Here is a 26000-nt window from a genome sequence, read left to right as displayed (position 1 = left end):
ACTTCTCAGTATAATGCAGTCCAGTAGCAGACCTCTGCAAACTACAACCTCAGTAATAAACACAGAATTAAAGTGATGTCAACACAAACTGAACATTATAAACTTTGTTAAATTTATGGCAGAGCTGCTGAGCTGAACTGTATCAGACTGGTCAGGTTGACCCGAGGAAGAGACAGTGTGTGTGTGTGTGTGTGTGTGTCTGTGTGTGTCTGTGTGTTACTTTGGTTCAAGTTCATGGACTGGTTTCAAGCTGCTTTGCTCCCTTCAGTCTGACAGTAAAGGCGTCTGCAGACAGCGAGTGAAACAGGAACTTTTGAGAGACAGAAGAGAAAGACATTTCACCATCTCTGTCAACTCTGAGCTGTGCATCTCCTTTTCACCCAGTTTATCTTCCTGACCTAACATTCACATTGTGTTCATCCACACATTACCAAATTAATGTCTGCATTTTTCCTGTTTTTTATAACAACAAATGTCAGTACCAGAGTTGTTATAGCTTTGTAGTAGAGTATTGTGTATTTCCCATTACTTTTTATTTTGTTTTTTTCTTTTTTGTCATTGAGTCAGTTTAGTGTCAGTTCAGTCTCCAGAGTGGGTTCTCTGGTCCCAGTTGAGTTGTTGTTGTGTGAAAATGTTGAGCTGGAGTTGAGTTGTTCTTGCTGTCAGTGTCAGTGGGAGTTAGTAGTTTTATTCTAATCTGGCCGCTGTTTGTCAGATTAGCTCTTCACTTTGTGAAGGCAGAGACTCCCAGTCATGTCCACGTCCCAGTCTCAATAACGATCACACACACACAAACTCACATACACATCTATCTATCTATCTATCTATCTATCTATATCTATATATATTATCTATATCTATATCTATCTTTCTATCTATCTATCTATCTATAGATATAGATATAGATATGTTGTGAATTTGCAACAGCAGATGGCATACTTGTCAGATTTAGTGGTATATGACCAGGATAAAGCAGAACACCTACCGAGCACAACACCATGGACATTGCCTCAGCAGATGAAAAAATGTTTTGTCTTAAAACTGTATATTACCATTAATAAACACAAAACTATTTTGGTTTCATGAAGGCAATGTGTTATTATAAAACTGTTTATGTCATTCTGTTGGTGGGGCACAGCGCCCCCCCCCTCCCGACACGCTAAATTAATTTTCAAAGTAAAAAAAAAAAAAAAAAAAAAAAAAATCACAACAGAAATAATTTAACGTCACGTTTCTGTACCCGCACCCACCCACACGCAGACAGAGAGAGGAGATCAGAGGAGAATCACACTTGTACCCAAATAAGTGAAATAAATAATTGATGTCGCGTCGGCTCCAGCCGCCTGAAAAACAGGCAAAAATATCGGCAGTTTTTAAACGCACAGCGCGACAGCCTGAGTCGAGCACCAGTGGCGAAGATGAGTGCGTTTGCACTCCTCCGGTCCCGGTCCAAGTCGAATGGACACCCACACGAGCGTTTAAAGCACTACTGCCGCTGTTACTCATGACCAGAGCTTATTTTATTAATATAGATTGATATGAAATAGATGGGTCAATGAGTACAAATCTGAAGAATATTGAGCAACTCATTAATATTGTCCCCACTCTCCACCCTCCAAAATGTTTGTGTACTTCCTAAATTTGTTGTGGGTATAGGGGTGGGTGGGAACAGTAAACAGTAAAGAATCAGCAAAACTGAGGTAACTGTGGGTCAGTGGGCTATATGCAGCCATCTTTGACAAAATTATAGACTGGAAAGAAATCTATTTTAATTATATCACTTCAGATTTAAGATACATGTTCTTATAAAAATTCCTATTTTCCATATAGTTTACTGTACTTGTTAGGCCCGCCTCAACTTTTTTTAAGTAACCCTGCTGCATTGGCTTTTATTAGTTTTATTAGTTCAAGTACACAGAGTAAATTTTAAATATCCTGTATGTGTCAATACTGTGATACAACTCAAAACAGCTTATTTATTACAAGGCAACAAGCACTAATTTCTAATTACAAAGATTCCGGTTTATCCCATCCTTCTGATGAGCTGTTCTGTCTTGAAAGAAGTGAAAGAACCCGATTAAAGTCAAAAATGTGAAATATGTTTTGTCAGACAGCATAAAGCATGGTCATAGCCACGGCCCAGTGTTTCCCCTTGTGTTTCCTGATGTGTTTCCCCCCCTTCATGCATCTCCTGTGCTCCTTCCTGTCTCTCTCTGTGTCTGTGCTGTGGGCATGGTGGTGTTGTGCTGCTCCCTCTACCTCTCCTGGATCCCAGCTCAGCCTGAACACATCTCTGCCATCAGCTCATCACCTTCTCCACCATATCTACCCCTGCTCAGCTCCCACTCATCACCAAATCACTGTCTCAGATACTGTTCAGGTTCATAGGCCATTTAAAAGTTCTAGTCATTTTTGAGAATCTGTGTTTTATACTTGTGCCCTGGGATCATTACATACTGTACCTGCCTGACTGCTGTCCCTGCACCTCTCCAGCCAGCTACACTCAGTCCTCAGCCTCTGTCAGCCATCATCTCCTCTCCACTTCACCTCCATTCTCTGGTAGCCTGCAACAAATCTCCATAACTTCAACTCACCTCCGTGCCCTGTGCTTCGGTTCATATTGAAACAACACCACAACGGTGTTGTAAATTGAAGATGAAGACAACAATTTTACAACATACTGAGCTTGTGCCAGAGACTAAGGCTGTTACATTTCAAACAACCACGTTTCTCCCATCCCAAAGTTTGTCTAAATGAGAGCAACTACCACAGTCATCTGAATTAAGACTGGGAAGATATGAAACTTAATGAAATCAAAGATACTTCTGCCAGAACATTAGCATTTAATGTTGCTTTTAAAAGAACAATTCTTTTGGGGACAACTCCAATACAAACTCATTGTCCAAAAACAATTTTACATCAAGTGTACTATTTGTAGAAACAATTGAAGCTATCTAGCGTAGTTTCAGAAGCAGGGCCACACCACAACCACACCTCTTCCGGCATTGAAACTATTAAAAACTAAACTAAAATGAAAAATTTGTAAACAATAAAAACTAAACTGAAAAGCACACCCACTCTGGAAACTAACTGAAACTAAGCTGAATTGAAAATAAAAATTTTAAACAAAATAAAAATAAAAAACTAGTCTAATGTAAAATACAAAACTATAATAGGCTAACTCTGGTCCGTGACTCCCCTCCTCCCTCATAGCATTCAAAAATCAAGTCCCGTTTCCCCGATTTAATAGCCCAATGGTGTCTTATTTTTATTATTGAATAAACTTTCTTTTATGAATATACCAGAGGTCGGCAATCTTTACCACTCAAAGAGTCATTTGGACCCGTTTCCCACAGTAAAGAAAACACTGGGAGCCACAAAACCCTTTTGACATTTAAAATGAAATAACACTGCATTTTTTTGTCTTTATGCTATGTATAGCTAAACAAACCATAGGCTAATGTGTTGCATTTATGAAATCAATTAACGATTGCAGAGAAAACGAAATTACATTTCTGCATGCAACACAAACATTTTGAACTCCGAAAAAAAGATGCTGGGTTGAAGGTTACTTAAAGTAGTAAAGTAGAATACTCAATGTCTGTTTGAGTCCTTCTTGTATTTATGAAAAAAACACCGAACTTAAATTATCCACCGGCAGCAAACCAAAAATGCCGTCCTCTCTTTGAACAATGAACAAACTAAAATTAAATACATTTTAATTAAATACTCATTAATTATTTTCAAAACACACACCTCTCAACACTGTGTCTGTCTGAAACATGGCTAACCAAATCATTGCCTGTAGCTTCTTTCCCAATACCTGGATACAAGGTTTTCAGAAAAGACAAAAATAAAGAAAGAGGCAAAAAACAGGTTTATTTATCAACAAGAGATAATTAAACACTCCTATGGAATAAGAAAACAAGACATGAATGCATTTAAGGAAGAACTAAGCCAAACTGATTGGAGAGATGTTTTACTCACAGATGATATAGAGGCCTCTTGTGAGTCCTTTATAGGTACAATAAACAGAATTAAAGAAAAATACATAAAAACATTTAAAAATGGACGCCGCAAGAGTAACCTACCCTGGTTTAATGACCATCTGTGGGACTTGATGAAAAAACGTGATTTTGCTTTGAAAGTAGCACTTATGTCTAAATCAATTAACAACAGACACATTTTTATAAGCCTCCATAATAAAGTAGTGAATGAACTAAGGAAAGCAAAGGAAAGCTTTTTTATGGACATTATCATGGAAGGAAAAGGAAATAGTAAATTGATATGGAGGAACATAAATAAACTGACAAAGAAAGACAGCAAGCAAAATCAGGGAAAGGGACATGAACTGAAAATTCAGGGAAATTTAACCAATGATCTTAATGAAATTGCCTCTGCATTTAATACTTATTTTACTTCATCAGTGCAGAATCTATCACACATATTTGGTGCAAGAGTTAAAGACATAGCAACACCCAATTTTACTAAACCGATTTTTAAGATAACTGAAGTCCCCGAAAGTAAAATAAAGTCAGATCCTAAGCACTTTAAAGTTCTCAAAGGCAAAAGATACATCTAAGTGAGATTCAACATTTCTAAAAAACAATATTCACTCCCTCAGCACCTACAGCAATACATCTAGTTATTACACATCTAGTTAATTTGTCTTTAAAACAGTCAATTTTTCCAGCTGCATAGAATGCTACAGTTATACTTCCCATTTTTAAGGCAGGTGAACCAACTGATGTAGCCAACTATAGCCCATCAGTATTTTGCCTGTGGCATCAAAGATCGCAGAAAAAGTGGTAACTGAACAACTGAGTGAGTTTTTAAATTCTGGACAAGCCCTCCTTCATCCCATGCAATTCAGCTTAAGAAAAAAACAAAAAAAAAACAAACAAAAAAAACATTGGACCGAAATGGCTACCTGTTATTTTATTGAAAAAATCAAATCAAGACTAGACAGTGGGAGTGCTGTAGGAGTTGTCTTCTTGGATCTTAAAAAAGCATTTGATACAGTAAACCATAATGTCCTTTCAAAGTTGTCAAATTTTAATTTTTCTGATGATGTAATGAAATGGATGGAATCCTGTCGCACTATGAGAAGACAATGCACCAGAGTTGGGAATAAGATGTCATCATTCATTGATTGCTCTGTTGGTGTCCCGCAAGGCTCAGTTTTAGGCCCTTTATTATTTAGTTCATATGTTAATGATCTACCACTTGTATGTCCTGAAGTTGAAACTCAAATGTACACGGATGACACGGTTATCCTTGCACATGGAAGAGACAGATGTGAAGTAGCAGCCAAAATAACAGCAGCGATGGCCAAAATTTCCATTTCCACTTAAACATCAGGAAAACTGCATGCATGTACTTTTACATAAGAAAAATGGAAACCTTGTAAATATCCTTGTAAATGGGGAAAAGATCCAGACTGTGTCACATTTTAAATATCTGGGAATTACTATTGATTCACAGTTGTCCTTTAAGAAACACATAAAGCAGGTGTATAACACTGTCAAATTCAACTTAAGAAACTTCAGACACATCCGAAATCAGCTTCCTTTAGATGCCGCCAAACTATATATGCACTCAATGATTTTTTCACATATTGCATATTGCATCACAAGCTGGTCACAAGCTGGAAAAACAACACTTGCTCAACTACAAACGCTCTATAAACAAACTGTCAAGGTACTAGACAGAAAGCCGTCAAGTTTATCATCATTGCAACATCATTCAAAAGCATAAACTTTTGACTTTTGATAATTTTGTGTGTCTTGCTGATGTTAGTTTAGGGGATAGAGTAATTCATGATTTGGCTGCTCCTCCATTAAAGGAGTTCATATCACTGCGCCCAGACAACAGGAGAATAACTAGGATGACCAGCAGAGGTCACTGTGCAGTACAGCACAGATACCGTATTTCCCCACTTAATCGCCCGGGCGTTTAATACGCAAAATCAACTTGGACCCCAGGTGTTTAAAAGAACCAGGCAGCTATTCGCTGCAGGCTTTTATTTATTTTTGCCCAGACCTGTACCAGGCCATCATTGTGATCACAGTTATTGTCCAACATATTTTTTAGTACAAAAGAACTGTAAGGCATAAGGTAAACATATCTGTACATACAAACATAGTGCAAACTGTCAAAATAAGTTAGTCGGTCACTTAAGATTACGGTACACACTTTTTTTCTAACGTTAGCTAGCTCTCATTTTGACAGAAAACAGAAGTGCCGCACAGTTATTGTGCGGCTAACTGTTTACTTCTGCAAAAATAAGGTGAGTAGCCTTATTTTGGGTTACCTCAATATAATGCAAATAATCGCCCCGACGGTTATTCGGGTGGGCGTTTAATACGCAAAATGGGTGCAGACCCCAGGCGTTTATAAGAACCAGGCAGCTATTTGCGGCCGGGCGATTAATTGGTGAAATACGATATACTGAGTTTGGCCTTCTGCCAATGTAGATCAGCCATGTAGAGAGAGAGCAAGAGAGAGAGACAGAGATAGATATTAAAATATTAAATTTAATTTAGGTATTAAATATTCATAAGACAACAGTGTCAAAAAGCCTCCAAAACTGCTTGTGACCAAGGGCTAGTGCTGGGTGGTATACCGGTTCATACCGGTGTTATTTTTTTTTTATGATATGAATTTTTCAGATACCCCAATACCGGTGTGTGTGCGTGTGTGTGTGTGTGTGTGTGTGTGTGTGTGGTGCACATAATGTTGGGAACAGCATGCGGAATGTAGTGCCGCGGGACATCGTTGGAGGGGGGACTGTTTTTGCAGTTGCACTCACTAAGCAGTGGGGACTCAGAAAATGAAGCTTAAGAACTTTTACCAAAAAGAGGAGCCGTGTCGGCTGTTTGGAAGTTCTTCAGCTTCAAAAAATCCGTCTGGCAAAAGCAAAGAAACTCTCCAGGCTACCGCAGCGCACTGACATAGATTGTGTAACAAAGTGAAGAGTTGCCACTCCGCTCTATTTTCACTGGCTAACAGCAGCACACTGGCTTAGCTTGTCTATTCAGAGAAGAGGTATCACTTCGGCTTATTTTTCAATCTGTGTTATCACATACTACTGCTCATTCATTGGTAGCTGAATTGTTAGGTCTATTTGATAAGTAATTCACATTTTTAAAATAATAATATTTTAACATATTGTTAAATCAGTCAAATCAGTCTGCATATTAATGCAAGTGGCCTTAAATTTGCATAATAAAAAGGTTGTGTATTTTGACTGCAACTGTCATGCATTCTGATTCCTTAACTTCATTAGAATCATGAGTGCCAACTTGGACATTAATGTCCAGACAACTGGACATTAATGTTCAGTTTTCATGTATTCATTTCTCATGACAGTAAAATAGGTCATTCTAAGTTAATTTACTGCAGTAATTCTTCTCTAAATAATTAGAAAATGTGGTTAACACCCAGTCGTGCATGAAAAAAGAAAATACCGTCATATACCGTGAAACCGATATAATTTTGAAAAATACCGTGATATACATTTTTGGTCATACCGCCTGGCACTACCAGGGGCCTCACTGGACAGTGACCCATCCTTGACATGTGGCAACATGTTCATCCCGGGCCAGAGCCAGAGCTGTTTTGAAATCACCGTTGGTGTGGTAAAGAGGAAATTCAACCCTGCACACCAGAAATCAGGGCATTTACGAGAAATCGGCCTCAGCAGCTTGAAATTATTTTTTTTTTCCTCTCTTGAACCCTGTCACTTGACAGGAGGAGTAGGTGTGGTTTTCTCACTAGAGACTATAAAGACAGAAACCAGACAACAGCCAGTGGATTGCATCTATGCACCGCAGCCTGACAGCAGCAGAGACATTTCTGATGTGAGTACAGTGTAACTTATTCACCCGTTGTCCAGAAAAAGTCCTGTAATACATCACTTAGAGCTTCTTGGCGTCACAGTCAGTATCTTGGTGAATGTTTTATTATCAGCTGCCTGACATCATATAAAGATTAACAGTTACCTTTTTCTAATAGATAAGCCACAGGGTCAAGCAAGGAAATTTAGATTCAGGAAATCTGTTTTTCTGTTTAAGTTGTTATTTTCCTCTTAGGACACACTAACCTGTGTTGGCCTGCTGTTTCAGGACATTGTGATCCTCAGGCGAAGCACGGCTAAGCCCACTGTGTGTTGCACAAGGTCAAGATATGAGAAAAACAATTGCACCACCATTCAGCACTTTCCATAGTGTATACTTGAGCTCTCACTTATAATTGGGACATCAGTAGTTGTGCAACAGCTTGTTCAGTTTGAAAACCATTTGCTTTGAATAAACATGATGAGGAGAAGACTGCAGAGTTAAAAAAACAATAATAGTGACACAAAAACTGTAGATCTTAAAGTCATTGACATTGAAATGGCTTGTAGCCCAGCTTCTGATAGTACATAGCTACCATAAATACACAAGCTTTTAGATTTACAGTTTTTTTTTTTTCTTTTTTTTTTTTTTAAGTCTAAGGTTGTAACCTGTAAGTCAAAGGTTCAACCTCAAGGATGTCTCCGTAGACAGAATCTCAACACCTACACAGCATATTCAGGCTTTTTGATAGTACAGCAGCATTTAGTGTGCTGAAGATTTATAATGGTATTGGTTTTGTTGTTATTTGGGTTTAATTATTTTCTTTATTACAAAGTGCGTCATAAAGATAGTGTTTTGTTCATCAAGGTTTTTAGGTGTGCAGGACTGAAAAAAATTCCTGACTTTTTACCTGTCTCAGTGATGGTGTTGTGTGAGTATAATGGTGTCAGATAAGGTTCAGTTTTTAACTTGTGTGATCAAATCAAGGAGCATGTACAAAAGGAATCAATGGCAGTTGTTAATAGTGAAATGGTAGAGTCAGGGGATGCAGAAGCATGGAGGTATAGCAGACATGTTTAGGCTTAAGAGATGTGCACTGGTGTGTTTATTAAGAGAAATTCCCTATCGCAAAGTTCATGTTGCTTGGCCTGCCTCTAACTTGTTTATAGCGTACATCAGCCGACAACTAATTAAAAATGTTATATGTTGCTTGTCATAGTTTTAAGCTGTGCTGTTTTTGTTTGTAATTTAATGTCATGTAATTAATCCTGGCTGAGGCTGTGGACCTCATTTTCGGAGTGGTAAAGAAATTGGAGATGTGCAGTTATCTGGCCCAATTTCTTCCCCATTATACACAATTTTGTGAATTTTTACAGTGTTTTCCATTTGGATTAAGCATGAATTTCTACTCAGCCATGTTCGGCTTGCTCAAAGGCTATCATCTCTCAGTGAATGAAAACTCATTTTTAATTGTGTCTTTTAAGTAGTCTGGCTTGCTGCTCTTAATTATTATGTTACTCCAACTTTTTTAATGGTTTTCATTATTAATTCTTTTTTTTTTTTTTTTTTTTTTTAATTTGTCAGTTGCTGGCCTATATTTTTTGATCCAATTTGATATGATTGCTACCTTTCACTGGAATGAAATGTGCTTCACAAATAAAGTTTTGCTCCCTGACTTTATATTGTGCTCTCCATTTGTTTGACTGTTGCTCAGTCAAACTGCATGGGGTACAGTTTGCACTCAGGTGGCTTCATTCATTTTCAAGTTCTTTGGGTAAGGTCAGAGTTTAGGCTGCATTTGATTATAATGCTTCAAATTCCTGGGATGTGATTGTGACTGAAAAAGTTAGTGATATGCATGCTGATGTAATGTTTGTGCCTTTGTAGTGTGTATGCTGACTTTCCTTGACCAGGGCCCACTTGTAAAAGACATGTCAACCTTGGTCAAAAAGGTTAAATGAAATACCATAAAATAAAAAAAAACTAAATTAATAAATTGGAGTATATCTTGTAACAGAACAGTAAAACTTACTTTCTTTTCATCATTAATAGTACAGTCTGAATTAGAATTATAGACAAATGAAAAGGATGTACTCTCGTAAGACATTTATTTATCAATTACAAGAGCAGTCATTCAGCTCATACTGTGTTAAAACCTGTGTGATGTACTGTATGCACAGTACATTAGAGGTGAGCAAACTTTCTGATCTGCATTTAGAAAAAGTCTGGCTTAGAGGACAAATACATGCATCAGTCCTCAGCTGAAAAAGTAGATTTACCTGTGTAGTTACTCTGTAAACCCAAACCTTTTCTCTGAAAGACTTTACTGCCTCTGACATTTCACTTTCATGACTGTCAGGAAAGTTGAAAGTTTAAAAACGTCATACTATTGGCAGTTACTCACAGACGTGCGCTAATCCCATAGTGTAAAATATTAACCAATACCTGTAATAATAAATGATCTATTACATGTTTCTCTATATCCACATTGTGCGTGTTAGATTATGTCACTGACACTGAATAACTCCGGACTGGATGTACTGTTTATAGCAGCTTTAGAAGGAGATGAGAGTCACTGGAGTGAACTAACATACTGTTGTCTGTTTTGTCCAGTCCAGACTGAGCCATGGATCCTGAAGCCAACGATACGATAGAGCTGGCAGCGCTTGGACGGCCTTTCAGTCTCGGGATGCTGTATGATTGTCGGCGAGATTTACTGGTCCCAGGTAAGACGTAAGATGTGAAGCTACTTTAATGTAGTGGAATCTGGCAAATCTGAAGTTTTCGCTATTTGAAGTTTTAATGTGCAACTTTTTCATGCAAATGAATATGCTTTTATGCAGCTCTGTCGCATGGTGTGTGTGCGTGTGTATGTGTGTGTGTGTATGTGTTTGTGTGTGTGTGTGGGGGGGGTCTGGGGCAGGTGGTACATCGGGGGCTGGGAAAAGCGGGGCACGAGAGGCGGGCAGGCCATAACGCCGCCCCCTAACACTGCTGACTGGAGCTGGGAAAAAATAGTTGTAATGATAATGATGATGATAAAGATGATGATAATATTACTAATAATGATACTACGACTACGAATAATAATGATAATAATAATTAAAAGTAATAAACAAATACATAATAAAACAGAAAATGTAAAAAAACATAGCAAGCACAAAAAAAAGCAGTATAGAAATTAAACATTAAGTAATGGTTGTTATGATCATTACTGTCATTACACTGGCCACTATACTACTATCATTAATATTATTGTTATTGTTGTTATATTATTATTGTTGTTGTTGTTGTTGTTGTTGTTGTTATCTCTATACTGGTGCTGTTACTGTTATCATCATCAGTAATATTATTATTCCTTTTTCCTTATGTCTACCCTCCCCTACCAGACCATGTTTCCCAATATAGTACAGCAACATAATGTTGTGTCTTTATGTCCTAAATTCTTTATGTCTGTAAAGAGTAAAAGTGTCTGTTGGTTTTGATGATAAAAAAGCTAAATATTATAATCATGTAAAAACAAAATGTGTGGTGGTTGTGTTTTGAGGTGTTTATTTTTTTTTTTTTAAGACATCAATCAAAACAACCTCTTCTTTTTCAACCCTTTCTCAAAACTTTACACACAAATCCAACTACTGCTCACACAAAATGCAAAAAGCGCCCTATCTATTGCAAAATGAAACACAGTATTCAAAATATTGTAAACACATCTCATTAGCAAGCATTTGTCTCACATCACAAACACATTTCCCATTGTGTCACATACTTGTGTATATCATTTACACACTGGTGCTCTAAATCTAAAGCTCTTTTGTTTCAATGGATTTTCTTGATATATTGCCATATAAGAGTGAAAATACAGTAGCATGCAAATAGAAGTCAACACATGCAATAATGGAACCAAAAATATTGAATTTTCTGAATAAATCAGTTGCTGTTGTACAGCATAATAAAAAAAAAAAAAAGCAAAGTACACCAACCATCACATATGGAGGAGAGTATGAGTGTGTGTGTGTGTGTGTGTGTGTGTGTGTGTGTGTGTGTTTACTGTGTGTGTGTTTACTGTGTGTGTGTAACTGCCGGTTCGGGGTGAAGTGCTCAGCGCAGACAGGCGGTACCCCACATCTTGACCAATCACGTGCAGCTTTCGCAGAAAAAATAACCAATCGGCTCCTGAAAGGAAAAAAAAAAAAAAAAAAAAAAAAAAAAAAACGGCTCCCAATCAGGAGCCGGCTCCCGCCGTTCACTTCAAAGAGCCGGCTCTTAGAGCCAGTTCGTTCTCGAACGACCCATCACTATTCCAAAGCGTCCTCCATGAACCTGGACTCCTTGTCCTCTGCGTCTTCCTCTGACTCCCCTGGCTCTCTCTGCATTGTTGTCATCCATTGTTCAAGACAGATAGTTTGACCTCTGACCTATTTATAGGCCTATGTCAAGGAGTGATTGGTTGGTGTTCAGTAAAGCAATTATTGTTTACACATGTGAGGACAGAGTCTGAGGCACTGATGAATAAGTGTGTAGCTAAATTGAAAACTGTGTCAAGGCTGAGAATTAGTTTATGGTTTTGCCGATTTGAGGTGAAGTTGTGAGGTTTGAGTGAAAGAGTTTAGAAATAGTCTGATATATGAAGGTTTTGTGTGTAAGCAATTGAAAAAAACTGTAATGTGCAGGGACAGGGTATCCCACAATTTAGGAGCATAAACAGTGAAAGCAGCATCACATGTTTTTCTGGTGGAAAACCTTGGGACATTTAAGAGGCATGCAGTTGAGGACCAAAGAGCTCACTGGGGAGCTTAATATGAAAAACAGTCTGTAATATAAGGGGGTGCCAAGCCATGTAGTTCTTTAAAAACCATGAACAGTATTTAAAAATAATTCCAAAAAGACACAGGGAGGCAGTGATCATGTAAAATAGTTGTTATATAGGTCCGTATGTCAGTCCTGGATAAAACCCTAGCAGCAGCATTTTATGTGGTTTGAAGTTTTGCAGTGGTTGTTTCAGGAAGACCATTAAAAATTGCATTGCTGTAGTCAAGATGACTGTATAAAAGCATGGATGAGCTTCTCAGCAGTGCAGTGTTTCACAGATGATAAAAGAGGTTTGGGTCAAAGAATTAAAATAACATTAAAAAATACGATTAGCATCTAAAATAATACTCAGGTATCTCACTTGTTTTTGGACCTGTGAGGCCATGGTTCCAAAATTTGAGCAGACTGCATCATTCTTGGACTCAGGGCCCATGATGAGGATTTTAGTCTTCCCAGAATGTAACTTTGAAAAAATATATTACTCCTCTGTTCATTTTTTTTTTTATCATTTAGACAGTTAAGCACTGAAAATACACATTTGGTCCTATGATTTTACACATACATACCAGAATCAGAATCAGAACTACTTCATTGATCCCTGAGGGGAAACTGTGTAAATACAGTTGTGCATCATCCACGTAGCTATGACAGCTGACATTATGATAATGAATAATATTACCCAGGGGAATCGTTTACAGAGAAACCCCCATGTACAGAGAAAGCCCCAACACATTCCTTTGAGCCACACATGGTCTATTGAAAATGGGTTAGGGGTGTGTTCCCCAAAATGTTGTCAGACGTTCTCAGTAATATTTAAGTAAAACCTGTTGTGCCTTGATGCCTCATGCAGTAGCGAATTAGTCAGAATCCAGGTAATGAAAACCTTTTTTGCTTTCCTAAACACATGGTTTGACAGGTCGTTCCTAGGAACAGTCATCTGGGGTCAGAGTTTTATGGACTTGAACTATCTCAACAGTTTTTCTCACTATTGTGATTTGAATTGTTGGTAGAAAATGAAATATGGAGCAATACTTCTCCCATATGGACAAAGTCTTTTATCTTAGTTGTTCCGATTTCTGTTGTAATTGGGACATGTGGCATTATAGATTAACCTTATCCATTTCTGCTCTTCTTTTGCCAAAATGTATTTCTAACAGATAATGTTGTTAGAACTTGATTTTTTCCTCTTCTTTTTCTTCCTTCTCTGCAGGTATGACTTTATGGGACCGTGATGCGCTGGAAAAGGGTATACGAGAGAGACCCCAACCCAACAGTGAATTTGAGATAGTTGCATCTGAATCGATTGAGGACAAATCTTCAGCATTAAATGTCCAAGCCTCCCTGAAGGCCAGTTTCTTGGGTAGACTAATAGAGGTTGAAGGGTCTGCCAAATACCTAAATGACAGTAAGATTTCCAAAAACGAGGCCAGAGTGACACTCAAATACAAAAATACAACCAAGTTTCAGGAACTGTCAATGAATCATCTTGGAAGTGGCAATATGAAACATCAATACGTTTTTGATAAAGGAATGGCAACACATGTAGTCACAGGTATCCTTTATGGGGCACAAGCCTTCTTTGTTTTTCACCGTGAGTTAACAGAAAAAGAGGACCATCAAGACATTGAGGGCAGTCTGAAGGTGATGATCAAAAAGATTCCCACACTTGCTATAGAGGTTGAAGGTTCCCTGCAAATGAGTGAAACAGACATTTCAAAAGTTCAAAGATTCTCCTGCAAATTCCATGGTGACTTTAACCTTCAGAAGAATCCTGTGTCCTTTCAGGATGCAATAGAAGTCTACCAGAGTCTTCCAAAATTACTGGGAGCAAATGGAGAAAATGCCGTGCCAGTCAAGGTCTGGCTGATGCCCCTGAAAAGTTTAGATTCTGCTGCAGCTCAAATTGTCCGTCAGATAAGTATTAGATTAGTGATGGAGGCACAGAGCATCCTGGAGGACTTCAATGAGTTAGAAATGAGGTGCAATGATGCAATAAAAAACAGCACAACCCAACAATTCCCACAGATTGGGAAAAAGCTAAAAACCTTTAAAGAATTGTTCTCTGAGTACAAGCTGGAATTCCAGAGGACCCTGGCAAAGAAACTTCCATCAATCCGGGGAGGAGGAGAAGAGGAGGCTGTGCTTGCAGAGGTGTTGAAAAAGAGACATTCTTCTCCATTCAACAACAAAAACCTGAGTGAGTGGATGAGTTGTAAAGAGAGAGAAATAAACATCTTAAAATCACTCACTGACATGATGAAAAACACCAAGATTGTCACATCTCGATATGCACTCGATCAAGAAATCCTCAGTGCTGAGCATGCTGTGTGCTTTGCTTTCACCTCACTGAAGGATGATGAACCATACCTCTCAGCTTTATTAAAATACTTACAGGAAACACCTCAAACAAAGAGTCTACAAGACATCACTTATCAGACTTATGATGTAGAGAAGGCTCAGTGGTACTTTCCACAGGAGGTGATGGATGCTGTGAGGCAAAAAGCAAAGCTCTTCATTGATTTTTCAGAGACTAACATTGACAACGAAAACATAAGATTCCTGACAGCAGGTATAAAAAATGAGAAGCCAAAAGGAGCAAGCATTCACCTTTATAAAGAAGGTTCTTTCACTCCTGAGAACTTTGAGCCTCCTTCAAAGCCTGAAAAACCAGCAGTAAGGGACACGACCCACAACAGTGTGACAGTGAAGATTTCCCCACCAGGATTCGGAGCAGAAAACATCACCCACTACTCTGTTGAGTACTGTGTCAGTGGAGAAGATGACTGGCAGCAAATGAAAGTATTGACAGCTGGAGAAGTCACAGTGTCCAGTCTGACTCCTAACACAGAGTACTTGTTCAGATGCAGAGCAGTGTGCTCAGTTGGAAAAGGGCCAGCTAGTGATGTCAGTGGTCCCATTACAACCTTACCCACTAGTCCTCCTGGAGAACCTCAAGCTGAACCAAATTCAAATGAGCTGTCAGTTAGCTGGGAGAAACCTGCTGAGATTGGTAAAGGTGTCAACATTATGAGCTACATTGTAGAGTATGCAAAAACAGCTCCTGGGGTTAAACATGAAGAACTTGAATGGAACCAAATGGTTTCACAAAATGAAAAGGCCATTATATCTGGGCTTAAGCCAGAGACAGAGTACGCTGTCAGGGTCAGATGTGATTGTGGTGTAGCTGGTAGAAGCAAGGAAAGCAACACAGTTAATGTGTGGACAAAAAAACAAGTGCACCTCGCAGAATTGCTCAGATGTACCAGCAAACTTATCAATTCTGAAACACCTGCACTTTACAAGCTACCTCTGAAGAAAGAGGATATGGATATAAGTGGATGCACAAGGTACAGTTTGGGAGAAGAAAGCTTGAAATTAAATCTCACAATAATGGTTTTTGGATCAATTGGATCAGAAAAGTCCACTCTCATCAATGGAATGATCAATTACATTGTTGGTGTAGAGTGGAATGACAGTTTTAGATTCAAATTAATTGATGAGGGTCAGTTGAGATCACAAGTCACTGTGTACAAAATCAACCATCAAGAAGGATTCAAAATCCCATATTCCTTGACCATAGTTGACACTCCAGACTTTCCGGCAATAATGAGTATATTTGGTTTCGCAGATGAAACAATTTGGTGTGGCGCAAGCACAGAGCTGGAAGACCTGATGCGGCGGCTCTTCGCCTCTAGTAATTTAGCCAGTGAAATTGATGTGCTGTGTTTTGTGACCAGAGCAACAGATCCAAAACGATCAACCTCATATACACGTTTGTATATGTTTGAATTGATGCTCTCCATTTTTGGCAAAGATGTGGCAGAGAACATTTGGACTATGCTGACATTTGCAGATGGCCAAGAGCCACCAGTTCTTGAGGATATCAGTGCTTCATGTCGCACATTACCTAAAACAAGCAAGGGTCAGCCAATTCACTTCACTTTTAACAATTGGGCTTTTTTTTCAGCCAAGAAACCATCAGCAGAACACAGTGAAGCTCATGATGATGATGATGATGATGATGATAGTGGTTTTGATGAACTCTTTTGGTACATGAATACTAAAAATATGAAGAAGTTCTTTGCTGATTTGGCCATCAAGAAGTAGGTCCTCGAAGAATGAAAGCAGTTTGAAAATTGGCTCAGGCAATTCAAAAATGGATTAGTTAAGCTTGAGGAGAATATAAGGATGGAGGAAGAAATTTTCAGTCTTCAGTTTTAAGTCGTGTAATCTTGATTCTGCATTTTTTTTTTTAATTTTTATTTTTTTTTACATTTACTACGAAGTAACACTGCAGAAAACTTTTGGCTACTAACATTAGTACTAGGTAGAACAAGATTGGATGGCATGCCTGCTTGAAATAGGCGGTGAAATAAACTCAAACCAAACACATACGCACACACATACACACACACACACACACGGTGGATGATGGGGCAGTTAAGCAAGTTTTTTTTGTGTTTGTTGCTTCCAGTGTGACAAAGATACTTATGTCTTCTGCATGAGAAGTGTCAGAGAAAACTGGGTGATGGAACACAGCAAATGATAGCCTCTTCATGCTTGATTCAATTAAAATTCTGGTGAAATACTGCAAGGCACAACACATTTTACTATAGCCATATAATATGCATTATATATATATTATATATAAAAATGTATCAGAGCTAAGTTTGTATCAATACTGGTTATCATCTAAATAGGCTGCCTTTAATCTACCTTTATTGTTTTCAGCAAAGTATGATAATGACTGGGCATAATTAGAGGAAATGCAATGAAAAATTCAGATTTTTGTTGTGATATCTGTGTCTTAAAGAACCTTCACTATATCATTTATTTGTTGTTGAACACAGTGTTGATAAAAACACACCCACTAGTATTCCTCTCCGCCCACCTCAGCGCACTGCATGTAACCAAAATGACATGATATAAGAAATCATTTGTCCCAAGTGCTATAATGATTTTAATCAGATACTGGGAAAGATGGTACCATTTAAGACTTTTTTCAACATTTGTACACCTTCCTTATGTCATGTTTTCAGTTTTGCTTGTTTGTTACCTTTTTATCTTCCTTCACTATTAGGAAGAATGTTTGTATTTTAGGAAGGTAATGCACAGGGCTATCTGTTGATATGTCTCTTATGTCTTCCAGTGGCCTTCTATGTCTTTTAAATTGTGAAGCCAAAGGCATTTTCACTTGAATGACAGTAAAAACTTGTATTTGTATTTTTAAGAAGTCAGAAAATTAAAAAAAAAAAAGTTAAATAATTAATGCTAAATAAAAATGACTACATAATCACTGCCTGAGGTGTTTTTTTTTTTGTTTTTTTGTTTTTTTGTCTTACAATGTGCGGGTATAGTCAGGTCAAGTTAAGTCAACTGTATTTGTATAGTACATTTAAAACAAAGTGCTTCACAGAGTAAAATACAATAAAATACAGCGCAAATCATGATCTAAAAATAAATCTATCATCATAAAATAACTAAATCAATATTAAACTCTTTCAATAAAACCCATAGAATTTTATCAAACGTAAAGGTAAAATCTGTTGTGATAAAACATTCTCATCCTGAATTGAATGCCACTAAGAAAAAATGTGTCTTCAGCAATGACTTAAAGTGTCCCAGAAAGGGAGCAGATCTCCTGTGAAGTGGTGAGTCCATAAATTAGAGGCGGCTGCCATGAAAGCTCGATCACTGCTAGGTTTTAGTCTTGTCTTGGGCTCGTCCAGGAGCTGTTGGTTGGTCGACCTTAGTGCTCTGGCTGGAGCATAAGCATAAAGTAGTTCACTCAAGTAAAGAGGTGCCAACCCATTTAAAGCTTTAAAAGCTAAAAATAAAATTGAAAATTGATCCTGTAGTGAACAGGAAGCCAGTGGAGAGACCTCAGCACTGGTGTGATGTGGTGCCTGTTGAGAGGCCAGCAGCAGCATTTTGAACCATTTGCAGGCGTGGAAGGGATGACTGGTCCAAGCCTACATACAAGGAGTTCTAGTAGTCCAGCGGAGACGTATAAAAGCATGTATCACCTTCTCTAAGCCTTTTGAAATAAAACAGGCTTTAGCTTTGGCTGTAAGCCTCAGCTGGTAGAAGGTTCACTTGATAACTGAAGGAATCTGTCAAGTTTGAAAGCATTGTATACACAACCAGTCCACTTACAATGAAACAGAAACAGAATATGCACACACACAGAGACACACAGAGACACACAGACACAAAATCTGTAAATTTAGAAAACATGCTGGCAAAATCACCTCTTGGCAATATGAAATGAGATTAAAATAGATAGAATATAGAAAATAGATGGATAGATTTTTTTTCAGCTGTTGGTAAGAGAATTAATGAAGCCTCTCATTCTCTTTGTCTCTCTATTTCCTTCTCTGATAGTTATACTTCTGCCGACTTCTCAGTCATTTTTAAGCTAACAGGTGCTGTGACAACGACTCACCAACACAGATGATTTTTATCTACAACCAACTTATATGAACAGTTATATTTAAATACACGCTACTGCTTTCCAGTGTCGGCGCCACAACAAACATCTGTCTTTTAATAAACTCACCGGCAGATGTGTCATTCCAATTTAACGTCAGCTCCGATTAATGTGGCTAAGCAGCAAAAGTAATGACAGTAAGCAGTCACATTAAGGCTGAACAGAGTTATAGAATCACCTTTTCAGGCTGTTATCAATTTACCTCTGAAATACAGACGACAGTTTTCACTGTGTTGATTTATTAAATGATCATTTAAATGTACAGATGCAAACAAATTGACAAATTTATTAAATCAGTGGCCTAGGCAACTCATAAAGACTAAACAAATCAATAACGATTTATGGGCTAATTAATAACTGATGACATTAACGCATTAATAACAACAACAAAGTTAAAGCTGTACATCTCCGTGGAAAATCTGACAGGTAGGCTACTGTCCGTGGTGCTGAATCCGCCTCAGCAGGGACTGTCCGTGGTGCTGAATCCGCCTCAGCAGGGACTGTCCGTGGTGCTGAATCAGCCTCAGGGTATGGACAATATGGACGTGACATTGTATAATATGGGATAAATGTGTGTGTCCTGTATGAGTCTGTGCTCATGGCATGTGCTAGTATGTGTTACAGGAAATGCTTTCTATAGAAAACATTAATTGAAATAATCACACATTCCGTCTGCCACAGTAACACAAAATGACATCCATGGCTCAATGTAGCCTCTGAATTGTTTGCAGTGATGTAGGGTGTAAAAGTGTGGCAGTACAATTCACAAAATCACGCTTTGTTGTCCGCACATTAACTGCTTTCCTTGCTTCTACCAGCTACACCACAATCACATCTGACCCTGACAGCGTACTCTGTCTCTGGCTGAAGCCCAGATATTATGACCTCTTCAACTTGTGAAACCACTTGGTTCCATTCAAGGTCTTCATGTTTCACCCCAGGAGCTGTTTTTGCATACTCTACAATGTAGCTCAAAATGTTGACACCTTTGCCAATCTCAGCAGGTTTCTCCCAGCTAACTGACAGCTCATTTGAAATTGGTTCTGCTTGCAGTTTTCGAGGAGGACTAGTGGGTAAGGTTGTAATGGGACCACTGTCTTTACTGGCTGGGCCTTTGCCAACTGAGCACACTGCTCTGCATCTGAACAAGTACTCTGTGTTAGGAGCCAGACTGGACACTGTGACTTCTCCAGCTTTCAATACTGTCAATTGCTGCCAGTCATCTTCTCCGCTGACACAGTACTCAACAGAGTAGTGGGTGATGTTTTCTGCTCCGAATCCTGGTGGGGAAATCCTCACTGTCACACTGTTGTGGGTTGTGTCACTTACTGCTGGTTTTTCCGGCTTTGAAGGAGGTTCAAAGTTCTCACTGACCAAAGAGCCTTCTTTATAAAGGTGGATGCTTGCACCTTTCTTCTTCTCATTTGATATACCAACAGTAAGGAACCTAATATTGCTGTCCTCATTAGTCTCTGTGAAATCACTGAAGAGCTTTGCTTTTTGCCCCACAGCATCCATCACCTCCTGTGGAAAGTACCATCGTTCCTTTACTACATCATACGTCTGATATGTGATGTCTTGAGGAGTCTCTTTTTGAGTTTTTTTTTTTTTTTTTTTTTTTTTTTAAGACTTTCTGGTGTTTCCTTTAAGTACTTTGATAAATCTGAGAGGTATGGTTCATCATCCTTCAGTGAGGTGAAAGCAAAGCACACAGCATGTTCAGCACTAATCTGATGCCTATCTGACGGACAAGTCGAGCTGCAGCAGAGTCTAAACTTTTCAGGGGCATCAGCCAGACCTTGACTGGCACAGCATTTTCTCCATTTGCTCCCAGTAATTTTGGAAGACTCTGGTAGACTTGTATTGCATCCTGAAAGGACACAGGATTCCTCTGAAGGTTAAAGTCACCATGGAATTTGCCTTGTTTGACTTGTTGAGCATTTGAAATGTCCTTGTCTCTCATTTGCAGAGAGCCTTCACCTTCAATTGCAAGGCAGGGAATCTTCTGAATCATCACCTTCAGGTTGCCCTCAATGTCTTCAATTCAATTTTATTTATTTAAAGTGTAGAATCAGCATGAAACATGGTCCCAACACACTTCACAGTTAAAAAGAACAACACACAGCAATCAATTAATAATAACTATTACAAGTGGAACAGCCACCTTAAAACATCGGTGTTAAATAGATGTTAAAAGGTGATAGGCCCGACAAGTTATAATGAATGTACTTTACAGTTAAAAAGAACAACATATAGTAATCAATTTACAATAATAAGAATGAAAGTGGATCAGCAACATTAAAAAACACATTAAAAACATCAATGATAAATAAGTGTTAAAAAGTGATAGGCCCGGCTAAGTTTTAGGGGAGGCTGTAATGTAATGAGTAAAGGTGGGTTTTCAGTCTTGATTTAAAGACTTCCACTGAACGCGCTTCTTTGACATGTAATGGGAGGCGGTTTCAGAGATATGGGGCACGGTAGGAAAAAGCTCTGAAGCCAGACGATTTTTTGTTAAAAGAAGGAGTGACCAGGAGACCAGCATTAACAGAACGAAGAAGGTGTGCTGGTGTATATGGTGTAATTAGTTCTGCTAGGTAGGGTGGTGCAATACAGGGTGGGAGGTGGGGGGTGGGGAGGGTCAAGTTTTGTTGCTAGAAATTTCTTAGCAGTTGAAAAAAAAATGAACACACACTACTGGCATCCCTGTCACAATCAATAAATTCAAATTAATTAGTGATAAAAAAAAAAAAAAAACGAGGAAAATAAATAGAATACTGATTTTTACTTTGTTATGAACACTATTTTTTTTTATATATTTGGATTTGCCCAGTAACATCAGATTTGGTGACTTTAAAGCCTTACCAGGGATCAGGGAGTCTTGGCGACAGTCGTACAGCATCCCGAGGCTGAAAGGCCGACCGAGCCCTGCCAGCTCTATCGTCTTGATGCCTTCAGGTTCCATTACTCAGCCTCGACTGGAGAAAATAGACAAGAGCATGTTCGTTCAGTCCAGTGATTCTTCTGCAGTCCTGCTGTGTATTTACTTGCTTCCTTAATAATGTTGGACGTACTGATAAAAACAAGATACTGGAAGATACACTCTTAGAAATAAAACCGCTAACTAGAACCATATAAGGTTCTTCGGCTTGTCCCCATAGGAGAACCCTTTTTGGTGCCAGGTAGAACCTTTTATAAAGGTTACATCTGGAACCCTTTTGGAGGGTTATACCTAGAACCATCTGTGAAAGGTTCCACCCAGAACCCCCCATGAGAGGTTCTACAAAGAACCCTTACTGGAGGTTCCATCCAGAACCATTCCACCTTCATAGGGTTTCATCTAGATCCCATCCAGGGAGTTCCATTAAGAACCCTTTCATATTTCAAGGGTTTCACCAATAACCATTTTCTGAGGGTTCTATGAAGAACCATATTGTATTCTACAGATCAGGCAAAACAATTATTTCATTACTTACACTATATTGTGGTTGTTTATAATGTTGAGATTGAGGACACATTCAAACAATTTTAATGAGAATTTTTCTTTTATTTAAAAAACTTGGAACAATGTTGGATAAGGAGGGGAGACTCTCTGAGGACAGTCCAACAGAAGAGGAGAGGCCTTGTAGGTCCGAGGGGAAAACAAGTCAAAAGTGAGCATAGGTCCTGTGGAATCAGCAACATGATGATAGGACTCAGGCCAGACACATCATACTGTAATTATGCATCATAATCACATCATGTAATCTCTAGCAATGGTGTGTGACCATTTTGTGATCAGCCTCAACAAGGAATTGTGCCTTCATCTCCCACAGACGCTGAAAGGCGGGACAAAAATATATTAGCTCTAAATACTTGATTATCATAAATGCAGTAATAGACATGAAATTAAATATGATCAATTCAACTATTTTAGGAAGCCCCAGTGCTGGAAACTTTTCAATGATTTCCTCAGCCTTGGCATTTGCCATGAAGGTTTTTCGGTAAGCACGTGTTCGTCTCATTCCCTCCTTTAATGATTTCTCATCTGGGTGTACTTTAAGCATCTCTGTAGACATATTTTGGATATGAGCTTGAATGGTCCTTTCATCCTCTCCAAAGTCTCCATCTTCCTGAGCCTATGATGCATGAAAAATTACACAACAATATGGTAAGAGGTAACCACTAAGATGAGGTGTACATGATCATTTTTTAAAAAGTATGCTTAAGTTATATGTTGTTTGCAAAGACTTACAGCGGGCCTGGTTATGTAGAAAAGCTGGCTTGGTTGACCCAGAGTATGGCGCTTCTTTCCAGATCCTGCCACAGAAAAGTTTGGACACATTTGTTGCACCATTGAGTCACCAATAAGGGGTCGCCTTTCCTTTTTGAACTTGTTAGAGACTCACGTAAATCATCCTACAACCAAGAGAGGAATTGTTTACTTAAGGGGATAGTGCAGTCGAAAATGAGATGATTGTTGACCTCAGTATTGTCCAGATTTGTCAACATCAAGCCATTTTGTAAAATACACCTATACAATAAAAGATAGACACACTCATTTTTGGCAAATGTGAACATTAGGTGAATGTATTTTCTGTTTATTATATATTGAGATACAGTATGTACAGTAGCTATATCTATACAATTAAGATATGCAAACATACATTAACAGACTCATTTTGTGCTTACTCACATGTCCTGAACCAATTTTCTCCCGCATGAAGGGACATCTGCGTATGAACAGGCTTAAAATCTCTGTATATTGTTTGGCTGAGGGATACCTTGGTTGGGGAGAGAAATAATAGAATAAGTTGAACATGTTGTCTTAAAGTGCCATTATATGGAGTATAATCTCAATTTAAAGCTACAATGCGCAGTAGTGTTCCATAACAATGATAAAAGTAACCTACATTGTTTGGCTGCTGAGGATGTCATACAGTGACAGATCATTTCTCCGAGGGGACAAAAGTTCTGGGTCCTTTGCCTCAAGTGTATCTTTTAATGCTTTGAGGAAAGCAAACTGACCCAGTGAAGCAGGTCCAGCTGTTTGCTCATCATGAGGTCTTTGTAATATGGAAAAATGCAAGAATATGTTAGACCGAGCTGTGTGAAATAGTAATGAACAGACTGTAACTAGTAGAGAAATAAAGTTTCCCCCACAAATGACCAGAATTACAGTATCTTGATAGCATTTTACCTGTTCCAGTTTCTTGTTGTTGTTGACAATGATGATGATGGCGATGATGATGATGACTTCAACTGCTCGAGATACTTGAGGAATTGTGCTTGTTTTTTTATTGATGGGATTAATCTCTCTGACATCCTCTCAGAGAGAATTTCGAGGGTTGCTCCATCAATATCATTCTCTTCAAAACAAAAAGGAATACAAGTTATTAAGTTATAAACCTCTTGCTCAAGCCAGTGGCACACTTCAGTTGTTGTTCAAGCTGTGTAACTCATTCTCAAAAAAAATCAAAACAAGAAACAAATGCGTGCATTAAAATAGTCCACCTTTCACCATAAAAAGTCCTTAGCTAGAGTCAAGCTTGCTGAAATAAGAAATCATATTTAGCTTACCTTAATTCTCTGAAGTTTTTGATCTTCTGTCACTTCAGTCTGGCCTCTAACCACAGTAATATCACTGTTGATGTGTCACACCTGTTTTGCTGAGAAGGGCAGACCATGTGACACAATCCACATTAAAACCAGCTATTAGCTCCCACATGGCCATTGGCAGGGTAGCCAGCTCCCTGGCCTGACACACTGAACCTCAGCCTTTCCTCTGGGAGATCGGGGTTCAAGTCCCGACGTTATCATCCCACCAGCGCCTGCACTATCCATACTCACGGAAAAATAGATGAGGATGGTTAACTGCCCACGTTCCAAAAAGAAAATACCTTTTTCTTATTTTTCTTTTGATGGCTCATGAGCTCCTCCCTCCGAGGTTGTAGTTGCATAGCATAACAATATAGCATGGTGGCTCAGTAGGTAACAGCATAGCAGTGCTATTTTGAAGATTGAGGGTTCAAGACAGGATAGAGGTCTATTCAACATGTATTGTTTAATTACATAGCAGTGGTGGATGAGTGGTATCACATTTATCTTTTACATGGGAGAGCAGGGTTCAAGACTCAGTGCTGGTACCCTGTTTAAGTGTCTTTTCAACAGCAAAATTCTCCCTGGGATGATTATATTTGTTTATTTGCCTCTTTATTGAGCAAGTTTAATTACATTAATGTAGGATGTAGGGTGGGAATCTTATACCCATGCTTTCAACAATACTTGAAGAACTCTTTCCTCCAAAAAGGGTTCTCTGGATCAAAACGGTTCTTAGCAGAACCTTTAGTGTTACAAAGAACCCTTGAAAAACCCTTTCTTCAAAAAAGGGTTCTTCAGAAGCAAATGGTTCTGGGTAGAACCTGAGCCCCTCATGAAGAACCCTTTTGGAACCCTTATTTCTAAGAGTGTACTTAATACATGACTTCTATAGAAACTGGATATTATGCTGTTAGGTTAGTATACTCATGCTCATGTGATTGAAAATCAGTAGGTTTTAACAACAGTTGAGCCAATTGCCTCATCTAGTGGTACATTTCACTTCTGCAGTCTTGAACTCATGAACTCCTCATGGTGTATTAGTAGAAACTTAAGAGTTTGCAACAGTTTCTGCACTGTAAAAAAACACATGACACGTGCATACAAGAAGAGACTGGAAGTGACTGGATGAGCAAGAACATTTTTTCAGCTACTGTGATTGTCACAGGCTCCAAGTGTTTATCAGCATTTATTCCCCTATAAGGGAAGAGAAATTAAACAGACTGTCACTGCCATTAATATAAAAACTTCACATTATTTAAAAACACTTCTGATTACAGTGATTG

At 38.5% G+C, this 26000-nt stretch overlaps 1 protein-coding gene across 1 annotated transcript; it reads left to right on the top strand.

Annotated features, from left to right (window-relative positions):
• Window positions 1-7831: 7831 nt before the first annotated feature.
• On the top strand, window positions 7832-17872 carry LOC115375660 (stonustoxin subunit alpha-like). Its single transcript, XM_030075141.1, has 3 exons — window positions 7832-7862; window positions 10452-10564; window positions 13858-17872. Exons 2-3 carry the CDS (start codon window positions 10465-10467, stop codon window positions 16752-16754), a joined length of 2997 nt encoding a protein of 998 aa, XP_029931001.1. The 5' UTR covers window positions 7832-7862; window positions 10452-10464; the 3' UTR covers window positions 16755-17872.
• Window positions 17873-26000: the final 8128 nt, after the last annotated feature.

Source organism: Myripristis murdjan, chromosome 17 (genome assembly GCF_902150065.1).
Source record: "Myripristis murdjan chromosome 17, fMyrMur1.1, whole genome shotgun sequence".
Lineage (NCBI taxonomy): Eukaryota > Metazoa > Chordata > Actinopteri > Holocentriformes > Holocentridae > Myripristis > Myripristis murdjan.
This window is presented reverse-complemented; position numbering and strand designations above follow the sequence as displayed.